General features: G+C 41.2%; 1 protein-coding gene across 2 annotated transcripts in view; it reads left to right on the top strand.

Annotated features, from left to right (window-relative positions):
- ATXN10 (ataxin 10) overlaps window positions 1-20,249 on the top strand; it is a 140,777-nt gene that overhangs the window by 46,742 nt on the left and 73,786 nt on the right. For both annotated transcript variants that reach the window (XM_070453501.1, XM_070453500.1), the window contains exons 7-9: window positions 8,897-9,062; window positions 16,381-16,489; window positions 18,673-18,842. In XM_070453501.1, the coding sequence (XP_070309602.1) occupies window positions 8,897-9,062; window positions 16,381-16,489; window positions 18,673-18,842 (445 nt within the window). The remainder of the gene's footprint in view (window positions 1-8,896; window positions 9,063-16,380; window positions 16,490-18,672; window positions 18,843-20,249) is intronic.

The raw sequence follows: 20,249 nt of genomic DNA on the forward strand, positions 1-20,249 counted from the left end.
TTAAAGTAATTCCTGCATCTGTGTGTTAGAGCTGTACAGATGGAGTGTGCTCATTTGTTCATATCCCTGTTGTCAGGATTCAGGACCCACTCTGCAGCTTTGCATTTTTCCAGTGTGTGCTTCAGAATGAAAGGAAATCAATACGTGTCTTTGGCCTTCACTGCCGTGTAGTGGGCGGGGCTGTGCCCTCGGAGCCCAGAGACCGTGACACCTTGGCCCTGCGCCTTGTTGTCTGGGTGACCTCGGCCAGGTCTTTCACCTTGTTTTCAGTTTCCTGGCCTGTAAAATCAGAGGAGTGAGTAAAGTGATCCTAGGACTCTGTCCATCCCCAAAGTGTATGTTTTTCCTAACCTGATTGGAAATGTTGCCTTAGGAAAATAAAACCTATTCAGAAATCAGCGATCTAATGATCAAAAACCTTAAAAAATGTTAATCTCTTGATTATAGTTACAATTTTTATAATTGCTGTGGTTTTGAAATTCTTTCAGTGCATTTGGGTTCCAACAGTTAATCTTTATGCACTTCTTTGTAGTCTTGTTAAGTAGTGTTTTTTTGTTCTTTGATATCTTTAACAAAAAGGAAAAGTTCATGCTTTTAAAATTCATTTAAATGCCATATTTATAAATCCAGTACCCCTACCACCACCACATGTGCATACTTCTCCTGCAGAAAAAGAATTAAAATAAGTAATGTGAAGACCAGTGCTATAAATTAGTACATTGCTCTGCAGTAAGGAACATCCGAAAACAAGAACACACAGTTTCATTGTATTTCAGTATCCAAACTTGTTTTTCACATGTTCCTATCAAATGATCTTTTGTTAACTGGTCCATTTCCTAACCCAGTGAAGATGACGGACTAAACATTTCCCATTTTTATTACAGAAACTGCAGCCACTGCTTTGCAGCGTCATACAGATTTCTTGCTCAGATGTCCCCTCCCCTCCCCCATTATTTTTCTTCCAAAGGAGAAATACTTCTATTTCTCACACACCTGCTGGCTAGTGTGTGACAGTAGCATTGGATTGTTAGTGTGAGGGCCAGGATTTGGTCTTTTATATTCTGTGCTGTCCGTGTTTCCTAACCAGTGCTTGGCACATGATAGGTGCTAAAAAAAGTTTTTGAATGAAAGCTTGGGTGACTGAGTGGATTTTCTCACTAGTGTACTTATTACTTTAACATCACCTCCTGGGTTGGAAAACTCAGTGCTCTCCCCGCCGCCGCTGCCTCCACCTCTCAGTTTCCCTTGGTCAGTAAGCCTTACCACCTCGACCATCTTAGTATGTGGCAGATTCATTTCTGTCACAGCTCTGGTTTACATACCATCTTTGACTAGACATGGGCTTTAGTGTATTTAAAAACTGTGATAAAATACACTTAATACAGGATTTACCATTGTAACCTTTTAAAAATGTGCAGTACGTTGTTGTGCAGCCAGTCTTCAGAACTGTTTCATCTTGTATGATTGAAACTGTGCCCTTTGGGAACTTGCTTGGGGGCCCGGTGTTCAAGAATTCACCTTGCAATGCTGGGGATGCAGGTTCGATCCCTGATCGGGAAACTATGATTCCTCGTGCCACAGGGCAACCTGAGAGCTTGCATGCCGCAAGGAAGAACCCAAGAACACAGCTAAGACCTGATGCAGCCAAAAATTGAAAAAAGAAAAGTCTACCCATTAAACAGCTGCCCATTTCTCCCTCCTCCAGCCCCTGGAAACCACTGTGCTACTTTCTGTTGCTGTGAATTTGATTCCTCTAAGTATGGTTGACGCTTGAACAACTCGAGGGTTTAGCGGTGCCGACCAGCAGTGCAGTGGGAAATCCAAGTGTAACTTACAGCCAACCTCTGCATCCGAGGGTCCTCCACATCCTCAGGTTCAACTGCTTGCAGATGGTGTCATGCGGTGGATCCTGTTTCCTGAAAAATCCCATGTCCGTGTGGGCCTTGGCAGGTGCTGCCTGTGTTCCCTTGGCTCTCTTGAGTTGCCCAGGCAAAGTTATTTGCATCCTCACCTGCGCATCTATCCTGATTATTTGCTTTTCTGCTGGAATATGTATTCTTTAAGGACAAAGATCGAATCTTGTGAGTTCTCTCTTCTTAACACCTGCCAGAATCAGTACTGGAACATTACTGCAATGGGAAACTCTACTGATACCAAATACTTACTGAAGCATCTCTTCAGAATGCTGACTCTGTCGATACTGTGGACCACAGATGACCGCATCCGCCAGGAGGACATGGTTTGCTGCTGTAGGCCTGGTGTGGCTCGGCTGGTTCAGGTGAAGTCCGCTGTGGGAACTGCTGGGCCTGGCAGCTTGTCTTTGTTCAGTGGCAGGAGGAGGGGACTGGGGCTTTACAAGAGCGCTCAGAGGTCTGTGGAGAAGTGGAGGCTGCTGGGTTCCCTGGTATCTCGTTTTGGGCAATGATGGATAATTCTTCAGAGTGCCGTGCTGACGGAAGACAAGTTTTTCTCCATGGGGATGTTTGGTGAGACTGATTGTGCCGCTTGTTTCTGGAGTGATGCGCCACGCCGTCCTGTGAGGACTGAGCAGACAGGACAGGTCCACCTCCCGGGGTTCAGATGAGGGGCTGCGCTGAGGATTTCCGGGGCGCTTGTGGCGTCTCGGCTGGGGACACACAGCAGTCTACTGAGGAATGCCCAGGCTGTGGCCCCAAGCTGCTGAACTAGAGAATCCAGTCGGGTTGGGGGCTGTTAGATTAAAAAAGCTTGAGGGCTCAGTCAGTAAAACAGGCACCGTGTTCATTGAGCCCCTGCTCGTGGCCCCTGGGGCCTGAGGGTGTGAAGGGTGCCCCCTCCCTGCCCCCGGCGTGGGTGTGTAAGTGGGGAAGCGCCGCTTTCTTGTGCTGGCTCTTCTGGTGTCATGGTGAGTTGACTCCTTCACCTTGGTAGTTTATTTGGACTGATTACTGGGTGAAGATATTTTGGATACAGGGTTAAAGTCAACTCACATAGTATGATTATGCAGAAATGAGTGCCTGCGTTTATACAGTTTCCTATTTCCCCTTCCCAGTGAATTGGAGTGATACTGAATTAAACTAGCTGCTCCTGGAAACCAGCTTGTGTAGTTGCCAGGTTTATAATCTGTGTTGTGTTCTTGTTCAGTTGCTTAGCTGTGTCTGACTCTTTGCGACCCCATGGACTACAGCACATCAGGCTTCCCTGTCCTTCACCGTCTTCTAGAGTTTACTCAGACTCATGTCCATTGAGTCAACGATTGTATCCAACCATCTCATTCTCTGCCACCCCCTTCTCCTTTGCCTTCAATCTTCCCCAGCATCAGGGTATTTTCCAGTGAGTCAGCTCTTCACATCAGGTAGCCAAAGGATTGGAGCTTAAGCCAAGCTGTCTGCAGAGTTACAGTCTGTACAGCACAGGGTGTAAGAGCGGAGGCTAGCTGGTGCCAGTTAGTCTCTCTCTCCTTTGGGTACGTTACTCTTGGAGCTTTGTCATCTGTAAAATGCGGATAGTAACGGTAGGCACCCCATGAAATCATTGTGGTTACTAACTGAAATAAGCATGAAGCTCTCAGTGTTGGCATGTAATCATCACTTAGTAAAAGTGAGTTGGTATTTCTGCTTGCATGTTTCTATTATTACTACTACTCTGGTGAGCTTGACTTTTTCCTCCAGGTAGCATCGCTGTTATGTATGGAGGCAGCATGCAACCATTGTCCTTTACTCCTCAGAGAGACCTTCTGAAATAGTTGTATTCTTGCCGTGTTTTCACATCAGGTATCTGAGACTTTTAAGGTTAAGGTGTTTGCCCTGGTTCACAGAGGTAGCTGAGGTGGTATTTGAACTCAGTATGTCTGATGCCAAAGTCATTGATCATTTTCCCTGTAATGCAGTAGCTTCTCATATATGTAATTTATGACTGGATTAATGAGATTAATTCAGCAACAGCCTATATCTTGCTTAGCCTGTTGTCCAGGTTAATGAAAGTTTTGGCCTTGTGGCATGCCATTCAACAAATCATACAGGTGGAGTCGTTCAAATATAAATTGAGAATTTGTTGGAGATGTCAGTCTTTGAATTACAGATATTTTATTTCCAGAATTGTAAGATACTGTTTCCTACCCCAGAATGCTTGTAAAACTCCCTCTTTCATTTTTCCCTCATCCTTTGCCCCCTCACTCCAGTCCTCTCATAACTACCCATTTTAGGACGGTGCAAGCACAGCTCTTGAGATTGTAGACTGCATCAACTGAATCATGACTTTAAAATATGAATCTTGATGTAGATTTTTTCCATAAAACTGTTCCTGTGTGCATTGCTATCAGTTTTTTTATGAAATAGGAATTGTCATTTTGAGGACAGAGTATGTAACTCTCAGAAGTGCATTAGAAGTAGGCTGCTCCTGATAGCCAGTGATGCAGGGGTGAGTTGAGGGGTGTGTCTGGGGGGCCCGAGGCAGCTCCTGTGGTGATTTCTGGGTTGAAGGCAGTGAGACTGAGTTATTGTGATAGCTTTGGACAGCCGGTCTCTGACCTCTGACTGGGTCTTTCTGGTTTTGCAGCCTTCACTTCTGGGTGAATGGATCTCTTAGACCGCTCGTGCTCCGTTATGTTTTCAAGAAAGTGTTTAGTATGGTTCCCCCACGACTGCAAGAAGTAAGACATTCCCCATTATGTCCCATTTCCCCTGACTCTGCAGTACTTCTCAACACACACATGTTTTCTGGCGTAGAGATGGGGCTTGCAAAGGCAGTGCACAATCAAAATAAATGCCTCTGAAGAAAGATTTCCTACTCAAGTTCTATGTCCTGTGTGTGATTCCTTTATTTTATGAGAAGGATGGGATTTTTGTTTGTTTGTTTGTTTGTCTGTGTGTTTTTTGTTTTTCTTGGCTGCACCGCATGGCTTGTGGGATCTTAGTTCCCCAGTCAGGGTTTGTACCCAGGCTCTTTCCAGTGAAAGCAGGGAGTCCTAACCACTGGACTGCCAGAAAATCCCTGACAAGGATGATTTGGATGGTGGCTAGAAGCAGAAGGAGTTGGAGAGTTCGGTGGGGACTCCGGGTGGGAGGACCCCATCTTCCAGACTAAAGTTTTTAGACCCACTCCCCGACAGTGGGAGCCCTTAAAAGTTTTTATTGCTACATGGCTTTAATATAAGTAGGATCATTTAATGAAGTATAATTTATTCCCAGGTTCTTTTCAAGCTTGGTGTGTTATCTTTTTATATTTTAAACATTCACCCCTGATTTTTTTTGTTCAAAATCACTCCCTTCTTGTCTCTTAGCTCTCCGATCTCAGGATCACCTCATAGAGTGGAGAGGCACCCCTCCTGAAAGAGGAGATGGCCGGGGGCAGCGCTGCGTCGCGCAGGCAGCCAGCAAGTCTGCGTTTACCTGCCACGTAGGGCAGCCCCCCTCAGCGGGGCCCTGGTACCCCAGGGCCTTCCTGTGGCTAACGGGTTGCCTCGGTTACCACTACCCTATGGCCTGCCTCTGTCCTGACTCACCCAGCTCTTCAGGATCTGCTGCTTCCTCATTCAGCATCTGCGTGCTGTTGGTCCTTGCCCCCAGTCAGGACCTGTTTGTCTGTTCCTCATTCCTCTTCACCCTGTTCTGAGTGATCGTCCCTGGGTGCTAGGATCATGCCTTCTTAGACCTGGTAATACCTGCCACATTATCCCAACTTACAGGGAATATCTTTAGGGCAGACCTGCAAGTTCCTCTTGAATCACATGTCCTACGTGGCCTCTTCCCTGGCCTCTTGGAGGTTGTCCTCCTCAGGGGAGGTGGGAGGCCTGGCATTGTGGCCGGAGCACCCTGTTGTCTTCAAGGATTATATGTGAATTAGAGAAAACAGACGTATCTGAATGAATACTGAACTATTCATTGTTCTTCTGTGCTCAGTTGAGGGGATTATTTGTTTTATTTTGGATTAATAACTGCTGTAAGAAATGTGAAGTTTTAGGACTTTTGAAAATCGCTAAGCTCTGTGGGTGATTTTCACAGACTAATGATCTTTCTGAAGAGGCTTTACAAATAGCTGTGAAAAGAGGAGAAGTGAAAAGCAAAGGAGAAAAAGAAAGGTATATCCATTTGAATGCAGAGTTCCAGAGAATAGCAAGGAGAGATAAGAAAGCCTTCCTCAGCGATCAGTGCAAAGAAATAGAGGGAAACAATAGAATGGGAAAGACTAGAGATCTCTTCAAGAAAATTAGAGATACCAAGGGAACATTTCATGCAAAGGTGGACTCAATAAAGGACAGAAATGGTATGGACCTAACAGAAGCAGGAGATATTAAGAAGAGGTGGGGCAAGAATACACAGAAGAACTGTACAAAAAAGATCTTCATGACCCAGATAATCACGATGGTGTGATCACTCATCTAGAGCCAGACATCCTGGAATGCGAAGTCAAGTGGGCCTTAGGAAGCATCACTATGAACAAAGCTAGTGGGGGTGATAGAATTCCAGTTGAGCTATTTCAAATCCTAAAAGATGATGTTGTGAAAGTATTGCACTCAGTATGCCAGCAAATTTGGAAAACCCAGCAGTGGTCACAGGACTGGAAAAGGTCAGTTTTCATTCCAATCCCAAAGAAAGGCAATGCCAAAGAATGTTCAGACTATCTCACAATTGCACTCATCTCACATGCTAGCAAAGTAATGCTCAAAATTCTCCAAGCCAGGCTTCAGCAATATGTGAACCGTGAACTTCCAGGTGTTCAAACTGGATTTAGAAAAGGCAGAGGAACCAGAGATCAAATTGCCAACATCTGTTGGATCATCCAAAAAGCAAGAGAGTTCCAGAAAAACGTCTATTTCTGCTTTATTGACTACGCCAAAATGTGTGGATCACAATAAACTGTGGAAAATTCTGAAAGAGATGGGAATACCAGACCACTAACCTGCCTCTTGAGAAACCTGTATGTAGGTCAGGAAGCAACAGTTAGAACTGAACATGGAACAACAGACTGGTTCCAAATAGGAAAAGGAGTATGTCAAGGCTGTATATTGTCACCCTGCTTATTTAACTTCTATGCAGAGTACATCATGAGAAACGCTGGGCTGGAAGGAGCACAAGCTAGAATCAAGATTGCTGGGAAAAATATCAATAACTTCAGATATGCAGATGACTCCACCCTGATGGCAGAACATGAAGAACTAAAGAGCTTCTCGAAAATGAAAGAGGAGAGTGAAAAAATTGGCTTAAAATTCCGCATTCAAAAACTAAGATCATGGCATCTGGTCCCATCAATTCATGGCAAATAGATGGGGAAACAGTGGCTGACTTTATTTTTTGGGCTCCAAAATCACTGCAGATGGTGATTGCAGTCATGAAATTAAAAGATCCTTACTCCTTGGAAGGAAAGTTATAACCAACCTAGATAGCATTTTAAAAAACAGAGACATTACTTTGTCAACAAAGGTCCATTTAGTCAAGGCTATGGTTTTTCCAGTAGTCATATATGGATATGAGAGTTGGACTATAAAGAAAGCTGAGTGCTTAAGAATTGATGCTTTTGAACTGTGGTGTTGGAGAAGACTCTTGAGAGTCCCTTGGACTGCAAGGAGATCCAACCAGTCCATCCTAAAGGAGATCAGTCCTGGGTGTTCATTGAAAGGACTGATGTTGAACCTGAAGCTCCAATACTTTGGCCACCTGATGTGAAGAGCCGACTCATTTGAAAAGATCTTGATGCTGGGAAAGATTGAGGGCAGGAGGAGAAGGGGACAACAGAGGATGAGATGGTTGGATGGCATCACCCATTCATTGGACTTGAGTTTGGGTGAACTCCGGGAGTTGGTGATGGAGGCCTGGCGTGCTCCAGTTCATGGGGTCACAAAGAGTCGGACACGACTGAGCAACTGAACTGAACTGAACTGAGTGATCTTTCCCTGCATTTGGTCAAAATACAGGGAGAGTTCAGCACGTTTTATTTTCTACTTGAAGCAGTAAATAATTCTTATTTTTCTCTTAGTGAGACATGCTCCCTACCTAATGCAAGTGTATTTTCCCCTATTTGCTAAGCATTTTAGATATTTGTATCATTTCTGATAGAGGAATAAGTGAGAATTATGCATTACCAGAAATAATCCAAACTTGAGTACACTTTTGAGAAACATTCTACTTGATTTATGCTGAATAGAGTGCTCTTGTGTATGACTTGTTTTTCCTGAGCGAAGGGAAGAGATAGTTGAAATATTTCATGTAAATAGAAATATTTACATGATAGTTTAAATATTGAAGCAAAAATGGTATTGGTTTGGTCTTCAGATTTGTGTTTTCATAAAGTAAAATAATGAAGCAAACTACAAAGCCAGCCTTCACAAGGAAGATGGTTAAATGAGTGGGCTAAAGGTTTAGCCCAGGAGACAGAGGCTGACTCCTGTGCTTGGGTCCTGACGTGACAGTCAGTGCCGGTGACACTGGGCAAGTAAGTTAGTTAACCTTACTGAGCCTCATTCACCCCTTTATTGTGGGGGCCAGTGACAGTACCTGCCTCTGAAGTTTCTATGTAGATGAAAGGAGAAAATGTATGTAAAATGCTGTTAGCTCAATAGTAAATAGTGAATAAAAAAGTTAGCCCACTTAACTTTGCTGTTGGTACAAGAGATGATATATTGTATAACTTACCTTGACGGCATTATTGAAATGTAGAATTTTATTTCACAGCTCAAAGTAATGGATATAACAAGGTGCTTATTTCTGTAGCTAAGTCACAGCAAAGAAGTCAAGATTTTGAAACATAGGTAATTGATTAATTGTATTCACAAAAAATAATGTTTTCCCTAAGCAGACATTATAAATAAGTTAGGAATTTAAAAATAAAAGTACTCTCTTAAAATGGTCTCTATAAATATTTTTGGTATTCTACAATTTCAGTGTTACATATTCATGTTAAAATCGTCTCTGTTTTACAGGGTTACATTGTTAGACCTTATGATCGCCAAAATCGTGGGCGATGAGCCACTGACCAAGGATGACGCCCCTGTGTTTTTGAGCCATGCTGAGTTGATCGCGAGCACTTTTGTGGATCAGTGCAAGATTGTGCTGAAACTGACCTCTGAACAGCACGCTGACGATGAGGTGAGAGAACAGAGAGGTTTTCTGACTCAGCCAGGTCCTTGGTGGTAAAAACTTTTAAATATTATGTAAGGAACCTACCTACTGGGGACTGAATGTTTGTGGCTGGACCTCCTCTGAAGTTCCTGGTCAGAACCTGGTGCCCAGGGTGATGGTGTCAGGAGCAGGGCCTTTGGAGGCAGTTGGGTCATGAGGGCCTCACGGATGAGGTTGTAGAAGATAGCCTGGAAAGTGTCCATACCCCTCCCACTACGTGAGGCCACAGTGAGAAGTCGTCCCTCTGCAGCCCTGAAGAGGGCCCTCCCCAGAACCCAGCCGGGCTGACACCGTGATCTTGAACTTCCAGCTTCCGGAACTAAGAGAAATAAATGTTGTATATGAGCTACCCTGTCTGGTATTTGGTTATAGCAGCCCAGGCTAAGACAGTATTATTTTAGAATGGTTACGAAAATACAGATTAGGGAAAGCAGTGCCCTGATTCTTACCATCCTGAGTTAATGACTTAAGAAGCTGTAATGAATGTATCTTCTAGGCAGTCAGCATCAAATATGTGCATGCACACACATACACAGGTGTGTATAGAGAAATCATTTTATGCTGCCTGTTTGTAAGTTCCTGTATTTTCTTCTCCTGAGTGTGAAAAAGCTGCATGAGGGCAGAAGTTTTGACGGTAATGTTCCTAGAACTATGCACAGAGTAGGCACTTAGCAAATATCTGCTGAATGCATAAATAAAGAATACATGGTGAATGTCTTAAAATGCTTGCATAGCATTCTGTGTAAAGAATTTGTCATAATTGGACATTTGAGTTGTCCTTATTTCTGTTTGTTACAGTCAGTGCTGTCATCTGTTTGGTGTCTCTGGATGGGAAGGTGGGAAGGTGGACCCCAGCCCACAGCATTGCCTTGAGGGCTGTGTGTGGGGCTCTGAACCTGTTCACTCACACAGTAAATGTCAGCTGTGACTATGCCCCTTCTACTGTGCAAGTGCATTTCCTTCTTTGTGGAAATACCGTTTGCAGAAGTGCTTTGCTGTGGTCTTCTGTGCTGTGTCACACAGGCCATGTTGGGTCTTGCTGATAGGGTCAGCTTCTTCTTAAGTCTCTGATAGAAGAGAGGGGAGTCTTACTCCTGGGCTGCTTTCCTTTCTGGAGGAAGATTCGCCCATTTCCAGCAGGAGGAGCAGTGAGCTCTGCTTCAAGGAAGTTTTAAAAATGAATTTTCCAGGAGACAGAAAATGAAGTAAAGCTTAGTACTTGTTACATGACAGCTTTAAACTTTTTCAAGGCACGTACATTTATAGTATAGATGATTTCAATATTGTAATAAGACATTACCTGATGTAACTTTTTATGTTTAGGAAAAGCTGTCTCTTTCACACTTTTTCCTTTAACAGTGGGAGGAATTATAATGTATTAATAGCTAGAAAATTGTAGTTTTTTTGGGAAAGCCCAAATAGTCCACTTTTTCAAAATCCATTGTATTCAAAATACACTCAAATTGCCGGCATCCATTGGATCATAGAAAAAGCAAGAGAATTCCAGAAAAACATTTACTTCTGCTTTATTGACTATGCCAAAGCCTTTGACTGTGTGGATCAAAAGAAACTGTGGAAAGTTCTTCGAGAGATGGGAATACCAGACCACCTTGCCAGCCTCTTGAGAAATCTATATGCAGGTTAAGAAGCAACAGTTAGAACCAGACATGGAGTAATGAACTGATTCCAAATTGGGAAAGGAGTACGTCAAGACTATATATTGTCACCCTGCTTATTTAACTTATACGTAGAGTACATCATGCAAAATGCGGGGCCAGATGAAGCTCAAGCTGGAATCAAGATTGCCAGGAGAAGTATCAATAACGACAGATATGCAGATGACACCACCCTTATGGCAGAAAGTGAAGAGGAACTAAAGTGCCTGTTGATGAAAGTGAAAGAGGAGAATGAAAAAGCTGGCTTAAAATTCAACATTCAAAAAACGAAGATCATAGTATCTGGTCCCATCAGCTCATGGCAAATAGATGGGGAAACAGTGAGATACTTTAGTTTCTTGGGCTCCAGAATCACTGCAGATGGTGACTGCAGCCATGAAATTAAAAGACACTTGCTCCTTGGAAGAAAAGCTATGACCAATCTAGACAGCATATTAAAAAGCAGAGACTTTACTTTACCAACAAAGGTCTGTCTAGTCAAAGCTATGTTTTTTCCAGTAGTCATGTATGGATGTGAGAGTTGGACTATAAAGAAAGCTGAGCACCGAAGAATTGATGCTTTTGAACTGTGGTGTTGGAGAAGACTCTTGAGAGTCCCTTGGACTGCAAGGAGATCAAACCAGTCCATCCTAGAGGAATTCAATCCTGAATATTCATTGGAAGGATTGATGCTAAAACTGAAGCTCCAGTACTTTGGCCACCTGATGCAAAGAACTGACTCATTGGAAAAGACCCTGATGCTGGGAAAGATTGAAGGAGTGAGGAGAAGGGGATGACAGGATGAGATGGTTGGATGGCATCACTGACTCAATGGATGTGAGTTTGAGTTAGCTCTGGGAGTTGGTGATGGACAGGGAAGCCTGGCATGCTGCCTTCCATGGGGTCACAAAGAGTTGGACACAACTGAGTGACTGAACTGAACTGATACGCTCGTGACTTGTGCATGTTAATATATGTATGTTATCCTTTAAGTTCGATGTTTTTTAAAAAAGCATTAGTAGTTTTTAAGGAGACCCATACCTCAGTATTTAATATATCACGAACCCGTGGTGTATTGGAGCTGACCTCTTCCAACTTGTGAGAGTCAGTTATTACTAAATATTCAGTAATTTTGAGCTGGTTATTAAACTCTTGATAGTTTCACATCAGCCATGGCAGAGGTATTTATACCTTGGAGAGCAGCGAATATTTACCAGTTAACTTTGTAATGTCAGTTTGCCAGCAAGCCATTGCATTTACCCACCTGTGATGTTTTGAGGACAAGATGTCCGATAAAGTTCATGATGCTGTGACCTAAAAATCAGAATGAAAGTAGATGTTTTTGTAGCATCTAGGCTTCCCTGGTAGCTCAGATGGTAAAGAATCTGCCTGCAGTGCGGGAGACCTGCGTTCGATCCCTGGGTTGGGAAGATCCCCGGGAAGAGGCCATGGCAACCCACTCCAGTATTCTTGCCTGGAAAATCCCTGTGGACGAAGGAGCCTGTAGCCCTACAGGCCATGGGGTGGCAAAGAGTCGGACATGGCTGAGCGACTAAGCACACAGCACACATTTCTAAATTTATATAATTACATGGCTTTAAAATTCTGAGGTTTCATTCATATATTCTTTTATACAAATAATCCTAGGTTCTCATACTAACATACAAGTTTCTGTCCTTTGGTATATTTTGGTATATTTTGCTTCCAGTGTGTGGTGTTTTTTTGTCACTTCTGGTATGCTTGCTTTTTTAAGATTTGCTTTATCTTAAGTTTCAGTCTTGTCACTTGTTGCAGTGAAACTTGCCTTTCTTACAACATAATATTTCCTTTGTTGTAAGAAAAGGTAATTCAAGCCACAGCAGTGAAACAAAGTTAAGAACTCCTCTTTTTCACCCAGGCCCCATCTATTTTCTATTAACTTAACAGCATATACTATTTCACTTCCAAAGGTTTTTTTGTGTGTATGCACACTTACGTATTTTTGTTACTTTTTAAGATACAGTACTATATATTTTGTTCTGTAATTTTCTTTTTCAGTTACTCTGATATATCTTACACTTGAACACATGTATTCATCCCATTCTTTTTAATAGTTGAATAGTATTACACTGTATAGAGCCATCAGAATTTTTTTCATTTATTCCCATAGATGTACATATGAGTTGATTCCACATTTTTTTTTTTTTTAAACCTTTACAAATATTGTAACAGTGAAAAATCCTTATAAAAATAACTTTGCAGTTTTGGGCAAGTCGATCTGGGATTATAAATTCCTGGCAATTGCTGAGTCACAGAGAACGTGTTTATTTAAAATTTGTAAGAGTTGTTTCTAAATAACACACCTAAATCCACAAGAGTATATGGGTTTGCACCCTTTCACTAATCTAATTATCATTTCTCTCTTACTTTACATTGACCTATATGTTAGTTTGTTTTTCACATCAGGTTACCTTTTAAGATACTTTTTTTAATGAGCATTTTCAGAAAGTTAAATGTTTTATCACAATTAGAAGAAACTTTTTTTGCCCATAGTTAATTTTTTGTTTGAATTTATTTATGGTAGTGTTAGCCTTTTGGGAGTTTGTTTTTAATTCAGTTAGGTTTATCAGTTTTATCCTTATGACTTCTGAATTTCTTTACAGATTTAGTAAAATCGTCCTCACTTAGAGTGTGGAAACAGACACCTGTATTCTCTGGCTCTTTCAGGACCTTGTCCACGTCTGCCTACAGTACAGGAGACCCAGGTTCCATCCCTGGGTCGGGAAGATCTCCTGGAGAAGGAAATGGCAACCCACTCCAGTGTTCTTGCCTGGAAAATCCCATGGGTGGAGGAACTTGGTAGGCTGCAGTCCATGGTGTCGCAAAGAGTTGGACGTGACTGAGCGACTTCACTGCGCTCACTGACTTTTGTGTGAGAATGTGGCACAGATCCAAAGGAATGGCTGGTGTCTTTTACCTCTCCAAGATTATGTAATCTTTGGTAGAAGACAGCTGGGTTTGAACCTGAATTTCTTCTGTTTCTGGTGTGTGATCTTGGAAGTTACCTGCCATCTCTGTGCCCCAGTTTCTTTACCTGTAAAATGAGTTGTATTTTAATATAAGCACTTAGTATACTGATTGGTATCTACCTAATATTCCCTAAATGTTATCTGTTAATTATAGTATCAGTACCATTTGTTGAATAATCTCATCATTTCTACTAATTTTAATGCCACCCAAATCATATGTTAAATTTTTAATATAATTTTGCATCCATTTCTGTATTTCCAGCCTTTTACAGTGGAAACTGGTAAGATACTAACCTCTGTTAAAAAATTCAAAGAGCCACGTGTTTATGTGTGATAAAGGAATGCTGAAATGAACTTACAAAGAGATGCAGAAACTGGTCAATGAACAAGGCAGTGATTAATTGCATTCCAGCCAGACAGGAGTAATCTGCATTTCTGTAGACAAGAATACTTTCCATTATTATCAGTTTTCTGCAACTGATAGTGTTGTAAAATAGCTCAGAGACACTGAATGGTAAAGTGAACCCAGACAGATGATCTAGAAAAACAATCTGTTTTTCTCTTTTACTCATTTTAAAATCGTATTCCTTTGCTTTGCCTACATCTTTTTTTCCCCTACTAGTGCCTGACTTAATATACATAGTTTTACAATATTTATAAATATTGGAATGGCTTCTCACTTATTTCTCTTGTTTTGTTAAGAGAATTTTTTTTCCTGGCTGTTATTTCATTATTAGCTTCCAAATACTTGTTAGAAGCATTTCATTAATGAAAGTATTCTGATGATTAAAATTGGAAATTGGTTAGGTGAGGATAGATTAATTTTCTTTTGGGTTTATTTCAGATATTAACATAGAAATGAGGAGTTGAAAAGAAACTTTCAGATCATCTGTTCCTACCCCCTAATTTTATATCTTTTTATCATGAAAAATTTCAAACATAGACTAAGAGAAAAAATGTTGTTAAACCCCATCACCCAGCTCCAGAACTTATCAGTTCCTCACGGTTCTTGTTTCATCCACAGTCCTACCCATTCTTACACTGGATGTCCCAGATTCTCATAGGGTTCCACATAGTTCATCAGTTAACATTTTATACTTGTCTCTGAAAGATAAGGAGACTTTATATTAATACATGAGTGAAATACAGGTAACACATCTGAAAACTTAACTAAAATATAAATATCAGATGAACAGTATTCAACTGTTCCCCATTGTCTAATATTTTTTTTCAAGTTTATTTCTTTGAATCAGGATATAAGTAAGAGCCATACATTACAATATGTTGCTGTGTCTTGAATCTCCTTTAAATAGCCTTTTAGAGCTGGTTTTGTGAAATTGTACAAAGATGATGAGTTGTTTAGTCTTGCTTTTAATCATTTTGAAGTCATGGCTTACAAACCATTAGATTTGTTTTCAGTTTTAGCATTGATTGTTCCTGATGGTCTCCTGTGCTAACCAGGGGAGCCTCTTCAAGTTCCTTCTGATTTCTTCCCACATGACTGAGGAGTTTCTTGATAGGTGCCTTGCTCTCTGGTATGACACGGTGTCCAGGGCAATCTCATATGTGCTCTGTCCTGACCTACAGCCAGGCAGCCGTTTCTTGAAGGAGAAGTGGTGTCTAAAGATGCCAGTCTGGGCAGCTACTCATTTAATAAAAGGATGCCAGTGCTGTGCTAATAAGTTGATAGGTTTGCTCAAGTATTTTAGACAGACTTAGCATCTGGATATTTTCTCCTAACTTTTAAACTAGCACATGAAAGCTGTTAAAGAAACAAAAAATGTGTGTTTCTTGCTATATCAGATTTCAGAACAGTATATTAAAATATAGTCTACTAATTGGAGAATAATAAATATACATTTAGAAGTTTTAAAAGGAAGTAACTTGTTTTTCTTTTGAAGAATGTTATCTGAGATAATAAAGAGTTAAATTTACATTATTTACCACATTGTTTCAAATAATGTAAAGATGAAGTAAAAAAAAAAATCTGTGCAATAATTGCATTTGAAAATTAGACTGCCTGATGCCATGCAGTTGGTAGTTTCTTGATCATGTAGTTTATTTAATATAAATTATTTATAGTTATGTGAACATTTTCAAATAATGTTATCTTTTCCAACTATTAAAGATAGCATATAGGTTTGTATTTACCCAGAAATAATCCAAGTTATTGCAGTCATCATTCTTTCAACCACAGCATTTTACAGGATTCCTGTGGACAAGAAATTAATGTATTTCATGGGTTACTTAGTAGAACTTGCTTGCTGGGAATTCTTTAAAAAGAAAGTATTTGCATAAGTGTTATGTACATAGCTAGTCATTTTGAACATTTATTCCACTGTTGGAAGGTATTTTTGCTTGAATAAGAGCTTTTCTGACTCTTTGCTCTAAGAAGCTGCATAATCTTGTATTCTTGATGGCAGATGTCTGTTAGTGAAAACGATTATTTCTGTATGTATTTAATACTGGTGTTTTGTTCTTGATAGTTCTGGTTGTCTCTTTAGATGTGTTACAAGTGTTGTCTCTTGACTATTTTTTGTAACATTTTGTTCTCCTACAGTTATTTGTAACAGTCACATCATTTAGCTTGTCTTGAAAGTCATGGTTTTTTTTTCTTTGTAGGAGGCACTGGCTACAATTAGACTTCTTGATGTCCTTTGCGAAATGACCGCTAATACTGACCTGCTCGGCTACCTGCAGGTTTTTCCTGGCTTGTTGGAGAGAGTGATTGGTGAGTGAAATATCACACATAGTGTTGTTTTTAATAAAAAAAATCTTTGACTTGTCATACTATAGTATAAAGTTTAAACACAGATCCTTAATTTTCAGTGTATTGGTCTTTTAAGATTTTTTGGAATGTTTTTTCTTGAAAGGAATTGCCGTGTTTTGGTAGCAGCTCTGGCTTTCGCCCCTTGCCTGCTGTTTATGGCGCCCGCTCAGCAGATGAGGACCCTCGTCCTTCCACGCAGGGCGCCCCCAGTGGTGTCCCCTCAGCAGTGGCTGTGATGATGGTGGCGGGTGGGGGAGGGCTATGAGAGTAATGGGGGGTTTCAGTGGTGATGGTGATTTTTATGCTGCTGTCGTTTTACCAGGCTTATTTAGTAAATTTTTCCCAGTTTCACTTAGGGAACTTGAAGAATATTACCTTGCCCATAGTAATTATGTATTCCATTCTTATAAGAAAATTGTTTTAAACAGGAAGCTGTTGTTTGAAATATTATCATCTTTGCTAAAAAACTGTTTGCAAAATAGTTCACTTACAACCTGTTGCTTGTGGTTAGCCATGCTTGTGGTTGCTGATCACTGTTGGCTTTTTTTTCCTTTATAAAGAGAGTACACTTATTCTGGAGACCCATCTTCCAAGAAAGGTGAATTGGCATCTAGATGGGTAGAGGAGTTAGCAGCGAACTTTAGAAGATATTTAGAATTTCACATCAGTGTTTTATTTTGAATGCAGTGCTTTCAGTGATAGTTAAAATAAGACATCACAAAACTGAGAAACTGAATTATTACAGGAAAAGCGTGTGTTTGGAGCCTGAGCAAACATGGATTGTCAGCCCAACTGCCAGGTTACTAACTTCTCTGAACACGGTTTCTTCATTTTAAAGTCAGGAAAGTGACCTGCCTTTAATGACTTTGTTGAGAGCGGAATGAGATAATGTGGAAACAGTTTATAAAGCCTCTGGAAGATTGTCTACTTTCACAGACTGCCTACAAGTATTTCATAGAGTATAATAGTATTAAGGTATTTCTTCTGAGTGTACCCAAAATATATTAATAGAGAACTTGTGCTGACTTCTGATTACCTGAACAATGAAAAAAAAAAAAAATCAACGTGCTTCTTGATTTCTATCATATAGTTCGTTGCAGATAGGTACTGAAGTTTAGGGGCGTCCATGGTGGCTTAAATGGTAAAGAATCCACCTGCAATGCAGGAGATGTAGGTTCGATCCCTGGGTCGGGAAGATTCCCTGGAGGGAGAAATGGCAACCCCCTCCAGTGTCCTTGCCTGGGAAACCCCATGGACAGGGGGGCCTGGCGGGCTACAGTCCGCGGGGTCGCTGAGTTGGACAGGACTGAAGGGACTGAGCTCGCACTGCAGGTGGGACTTAGCTGACTGCAGTCATCACACGAGGGCCTTCATAAAGACGCTGGGTTTGGAGACCTTGTACTAGGAAAGACGGAAGAAAATTTTTAGCTGACTTTTCTGTGTGGATATATAGAAAGCCCAGGTTGGGGTAATCATTTTGGCTTATCATCCCCCAAATCAGAGTTACGGTAAATACTAAGGCAAACGCTGAAGAGCCTTCTAACCGTTACTCTGATGAAAGCTTTCCGCCCTTTGTGCGTGCGTGTGTGCTAATTTAATTCCCTTCCATCCTGTCTGACTCTTTGAGACCCTGTGGACTGCAGCCTTCTAGGATCCTTTGTCCATGGGATTCACCAGGCAAGAATACTATACCTGTATTTTATTTTAATCCATTAAAATAAATTACATTTATTTATGAGAATCTAATACAAAACAAGGGACTCTGGACTGCAGGGAGATCCAGCCAGTCCATCCTAAAGGAAATCAGTCCTGAATATTCTTTGGAAGGACTGATGCTGAAGTTGAAACTCCAATACTTTGACTACCTGATGCGAAGAACTGACTCACTGGAAAATAACCTGATGCTGGAAAAGATTGAATGTGGGAGGAGAAGGGGATGACAGAGGATGAGATGGTTCCATGGCATCACTGACTCGATGGACATAAATTTGAGTAAGCTCTGGGTGTTTGGTGATCGACAGGGAAGCCTGGTGTGCCACAGTCCATGGGGTCACAAAAGAGTTGGACACGACTGAACAACTGAACTGAACTGAGTGCAAAACAAAAATTTTCCTGTGGAAAACGGTGTATCCTTTCTGTTGTAGATCTTCTACGCCTGATTCACGTGGCTGGCAATGACTCCACAAACATCTTCAGCACTTGTGCTTCCATTAAAGCAGAAGGTGATGTCTCCAACGTGGCTGAGGGCTTCAAGTCTCACCTCATTCGCCTGATTGGGAATCTGTGCTACAAGAATAAAGATAACCAAGACAAGGTAAGGTTCTTAGTATGCTTTATACATATACGACTTTATTTACAATATAGGATTTAGGATTTAGAATCTATTCATTTTCTGGAAATGAAGCCTTGAAGTACTCAGAGAGTAGCTTGAGGTATATGTATATGTGTATATTTTCACAGATTGACATAATGTGTCATATTTGTTTGTGTTAGGGTTTGTATTTTTTGTGACTTTTGCATTATATTTGCTCTTCGTGTGTTTGAACCAGTCTCCTTTGTATTAAACAGTCAGTTCTTGTCCTAAGCCTGTGTGTTTGAACACACTACTTATTTATATGGAGCACGGTGAGTGAAAAAGAGAACCTAGAAATTTTCAAGCACATAGTAGACATTTAATAAACAGAATTTCTTTTGGATCATTATCTTAAGAAACAAACAGATCTTAACATCTGTGCCCTGCATTTATGCATCATAAGCGTTCCTTCCAGATGCTCTGACGTGGACATAAACCTCTGAAATCTCTCAGAGGCCGCTGGGGGGGCCTCTTGTGCTGAACAGCTGAGGGTGATTGTGTTGCTGATGTGAGAGGGTGAGAAAATGAGATAGCAGGAGGGTTGGACCACGTGCTTCCCTTTGAACAGCCTGCTTGTGTCTTTGTAGAGTTTTGCTTTTGTTTGGTGGTGTTTGTTTTGCTTTGTCAGATACTGAACATATGTGGGGCAGATTATATTTTTCCAAGATGGCTGCAAAAATATCTATCATTCTGTATGTATTCCTGCAATGTGACTTTGCCACTTTTTTTCAGAGGTTAGATTTATTTCTCCATCCTCTTGAATCTCGATGACTAAGGCCTGTGACTGCTTTGAATTATAAAATATGGTGGGAGGGATCCGGTACCGCCTCTGGTCTAGCCCTTGACTGGTGAGGTAGATTCTGTATCTAGCCTCTTAGAGGCCAGTCATCATGTAAGAAGTGCGGATTCCTTGAGATTACCACGTCCACATAGAGAAGCTCTGGAGCATGAGATGCAGTGATGAGAGAGAAAGGGGCTGGTAAACAAACCCCAGGGCACCAGGCACAGACGTGAGAGACCATCTTGGAACATTTTAGGTCGTTGCCCAGTTTCTTTGTTCCAAGCGCAGTTCCTCAGTTGCCCAGCTGATGCATGAATCAGGGACAGCCTGCCTGGCAAAGCCTTTTCTGAATTTGTGACCCACAGCATTGTGAATAAAAGTAAAAGTTTTGGGGGAAAAATAAGTTGTGTAGGTTCTGCTTCTGTTAATGGCCCTGTAAGCTACTGTTGGACTGATCCTCCTACAAGTAATAAACTCTGGACAAAAGACAGCAATGTGAAGACACTGAAATTTGACATAGTTAAATTTTGTGGAGTCGAGAGGACACTTGAATGAAGGGCACAACAGAGTGTGCCCTGTGGGGCAGT

This window comes from Odocoileus virginianus, chromosome 23, assembly GCF_023699985.2.
Source record: "Odocoileus virginianus isolate 20LAN1187 ecotype Illinois chromosome 23, Ovbor_1.2, whole genome shotgun sequence".
In the NCBI taxonomy this organism is placed as follows: Eukaryota; Metazoa; Chordata; class Mammalia; order Artiodactyla; family Cervidae; genus Odocoileus; species Odocoileus virginianus.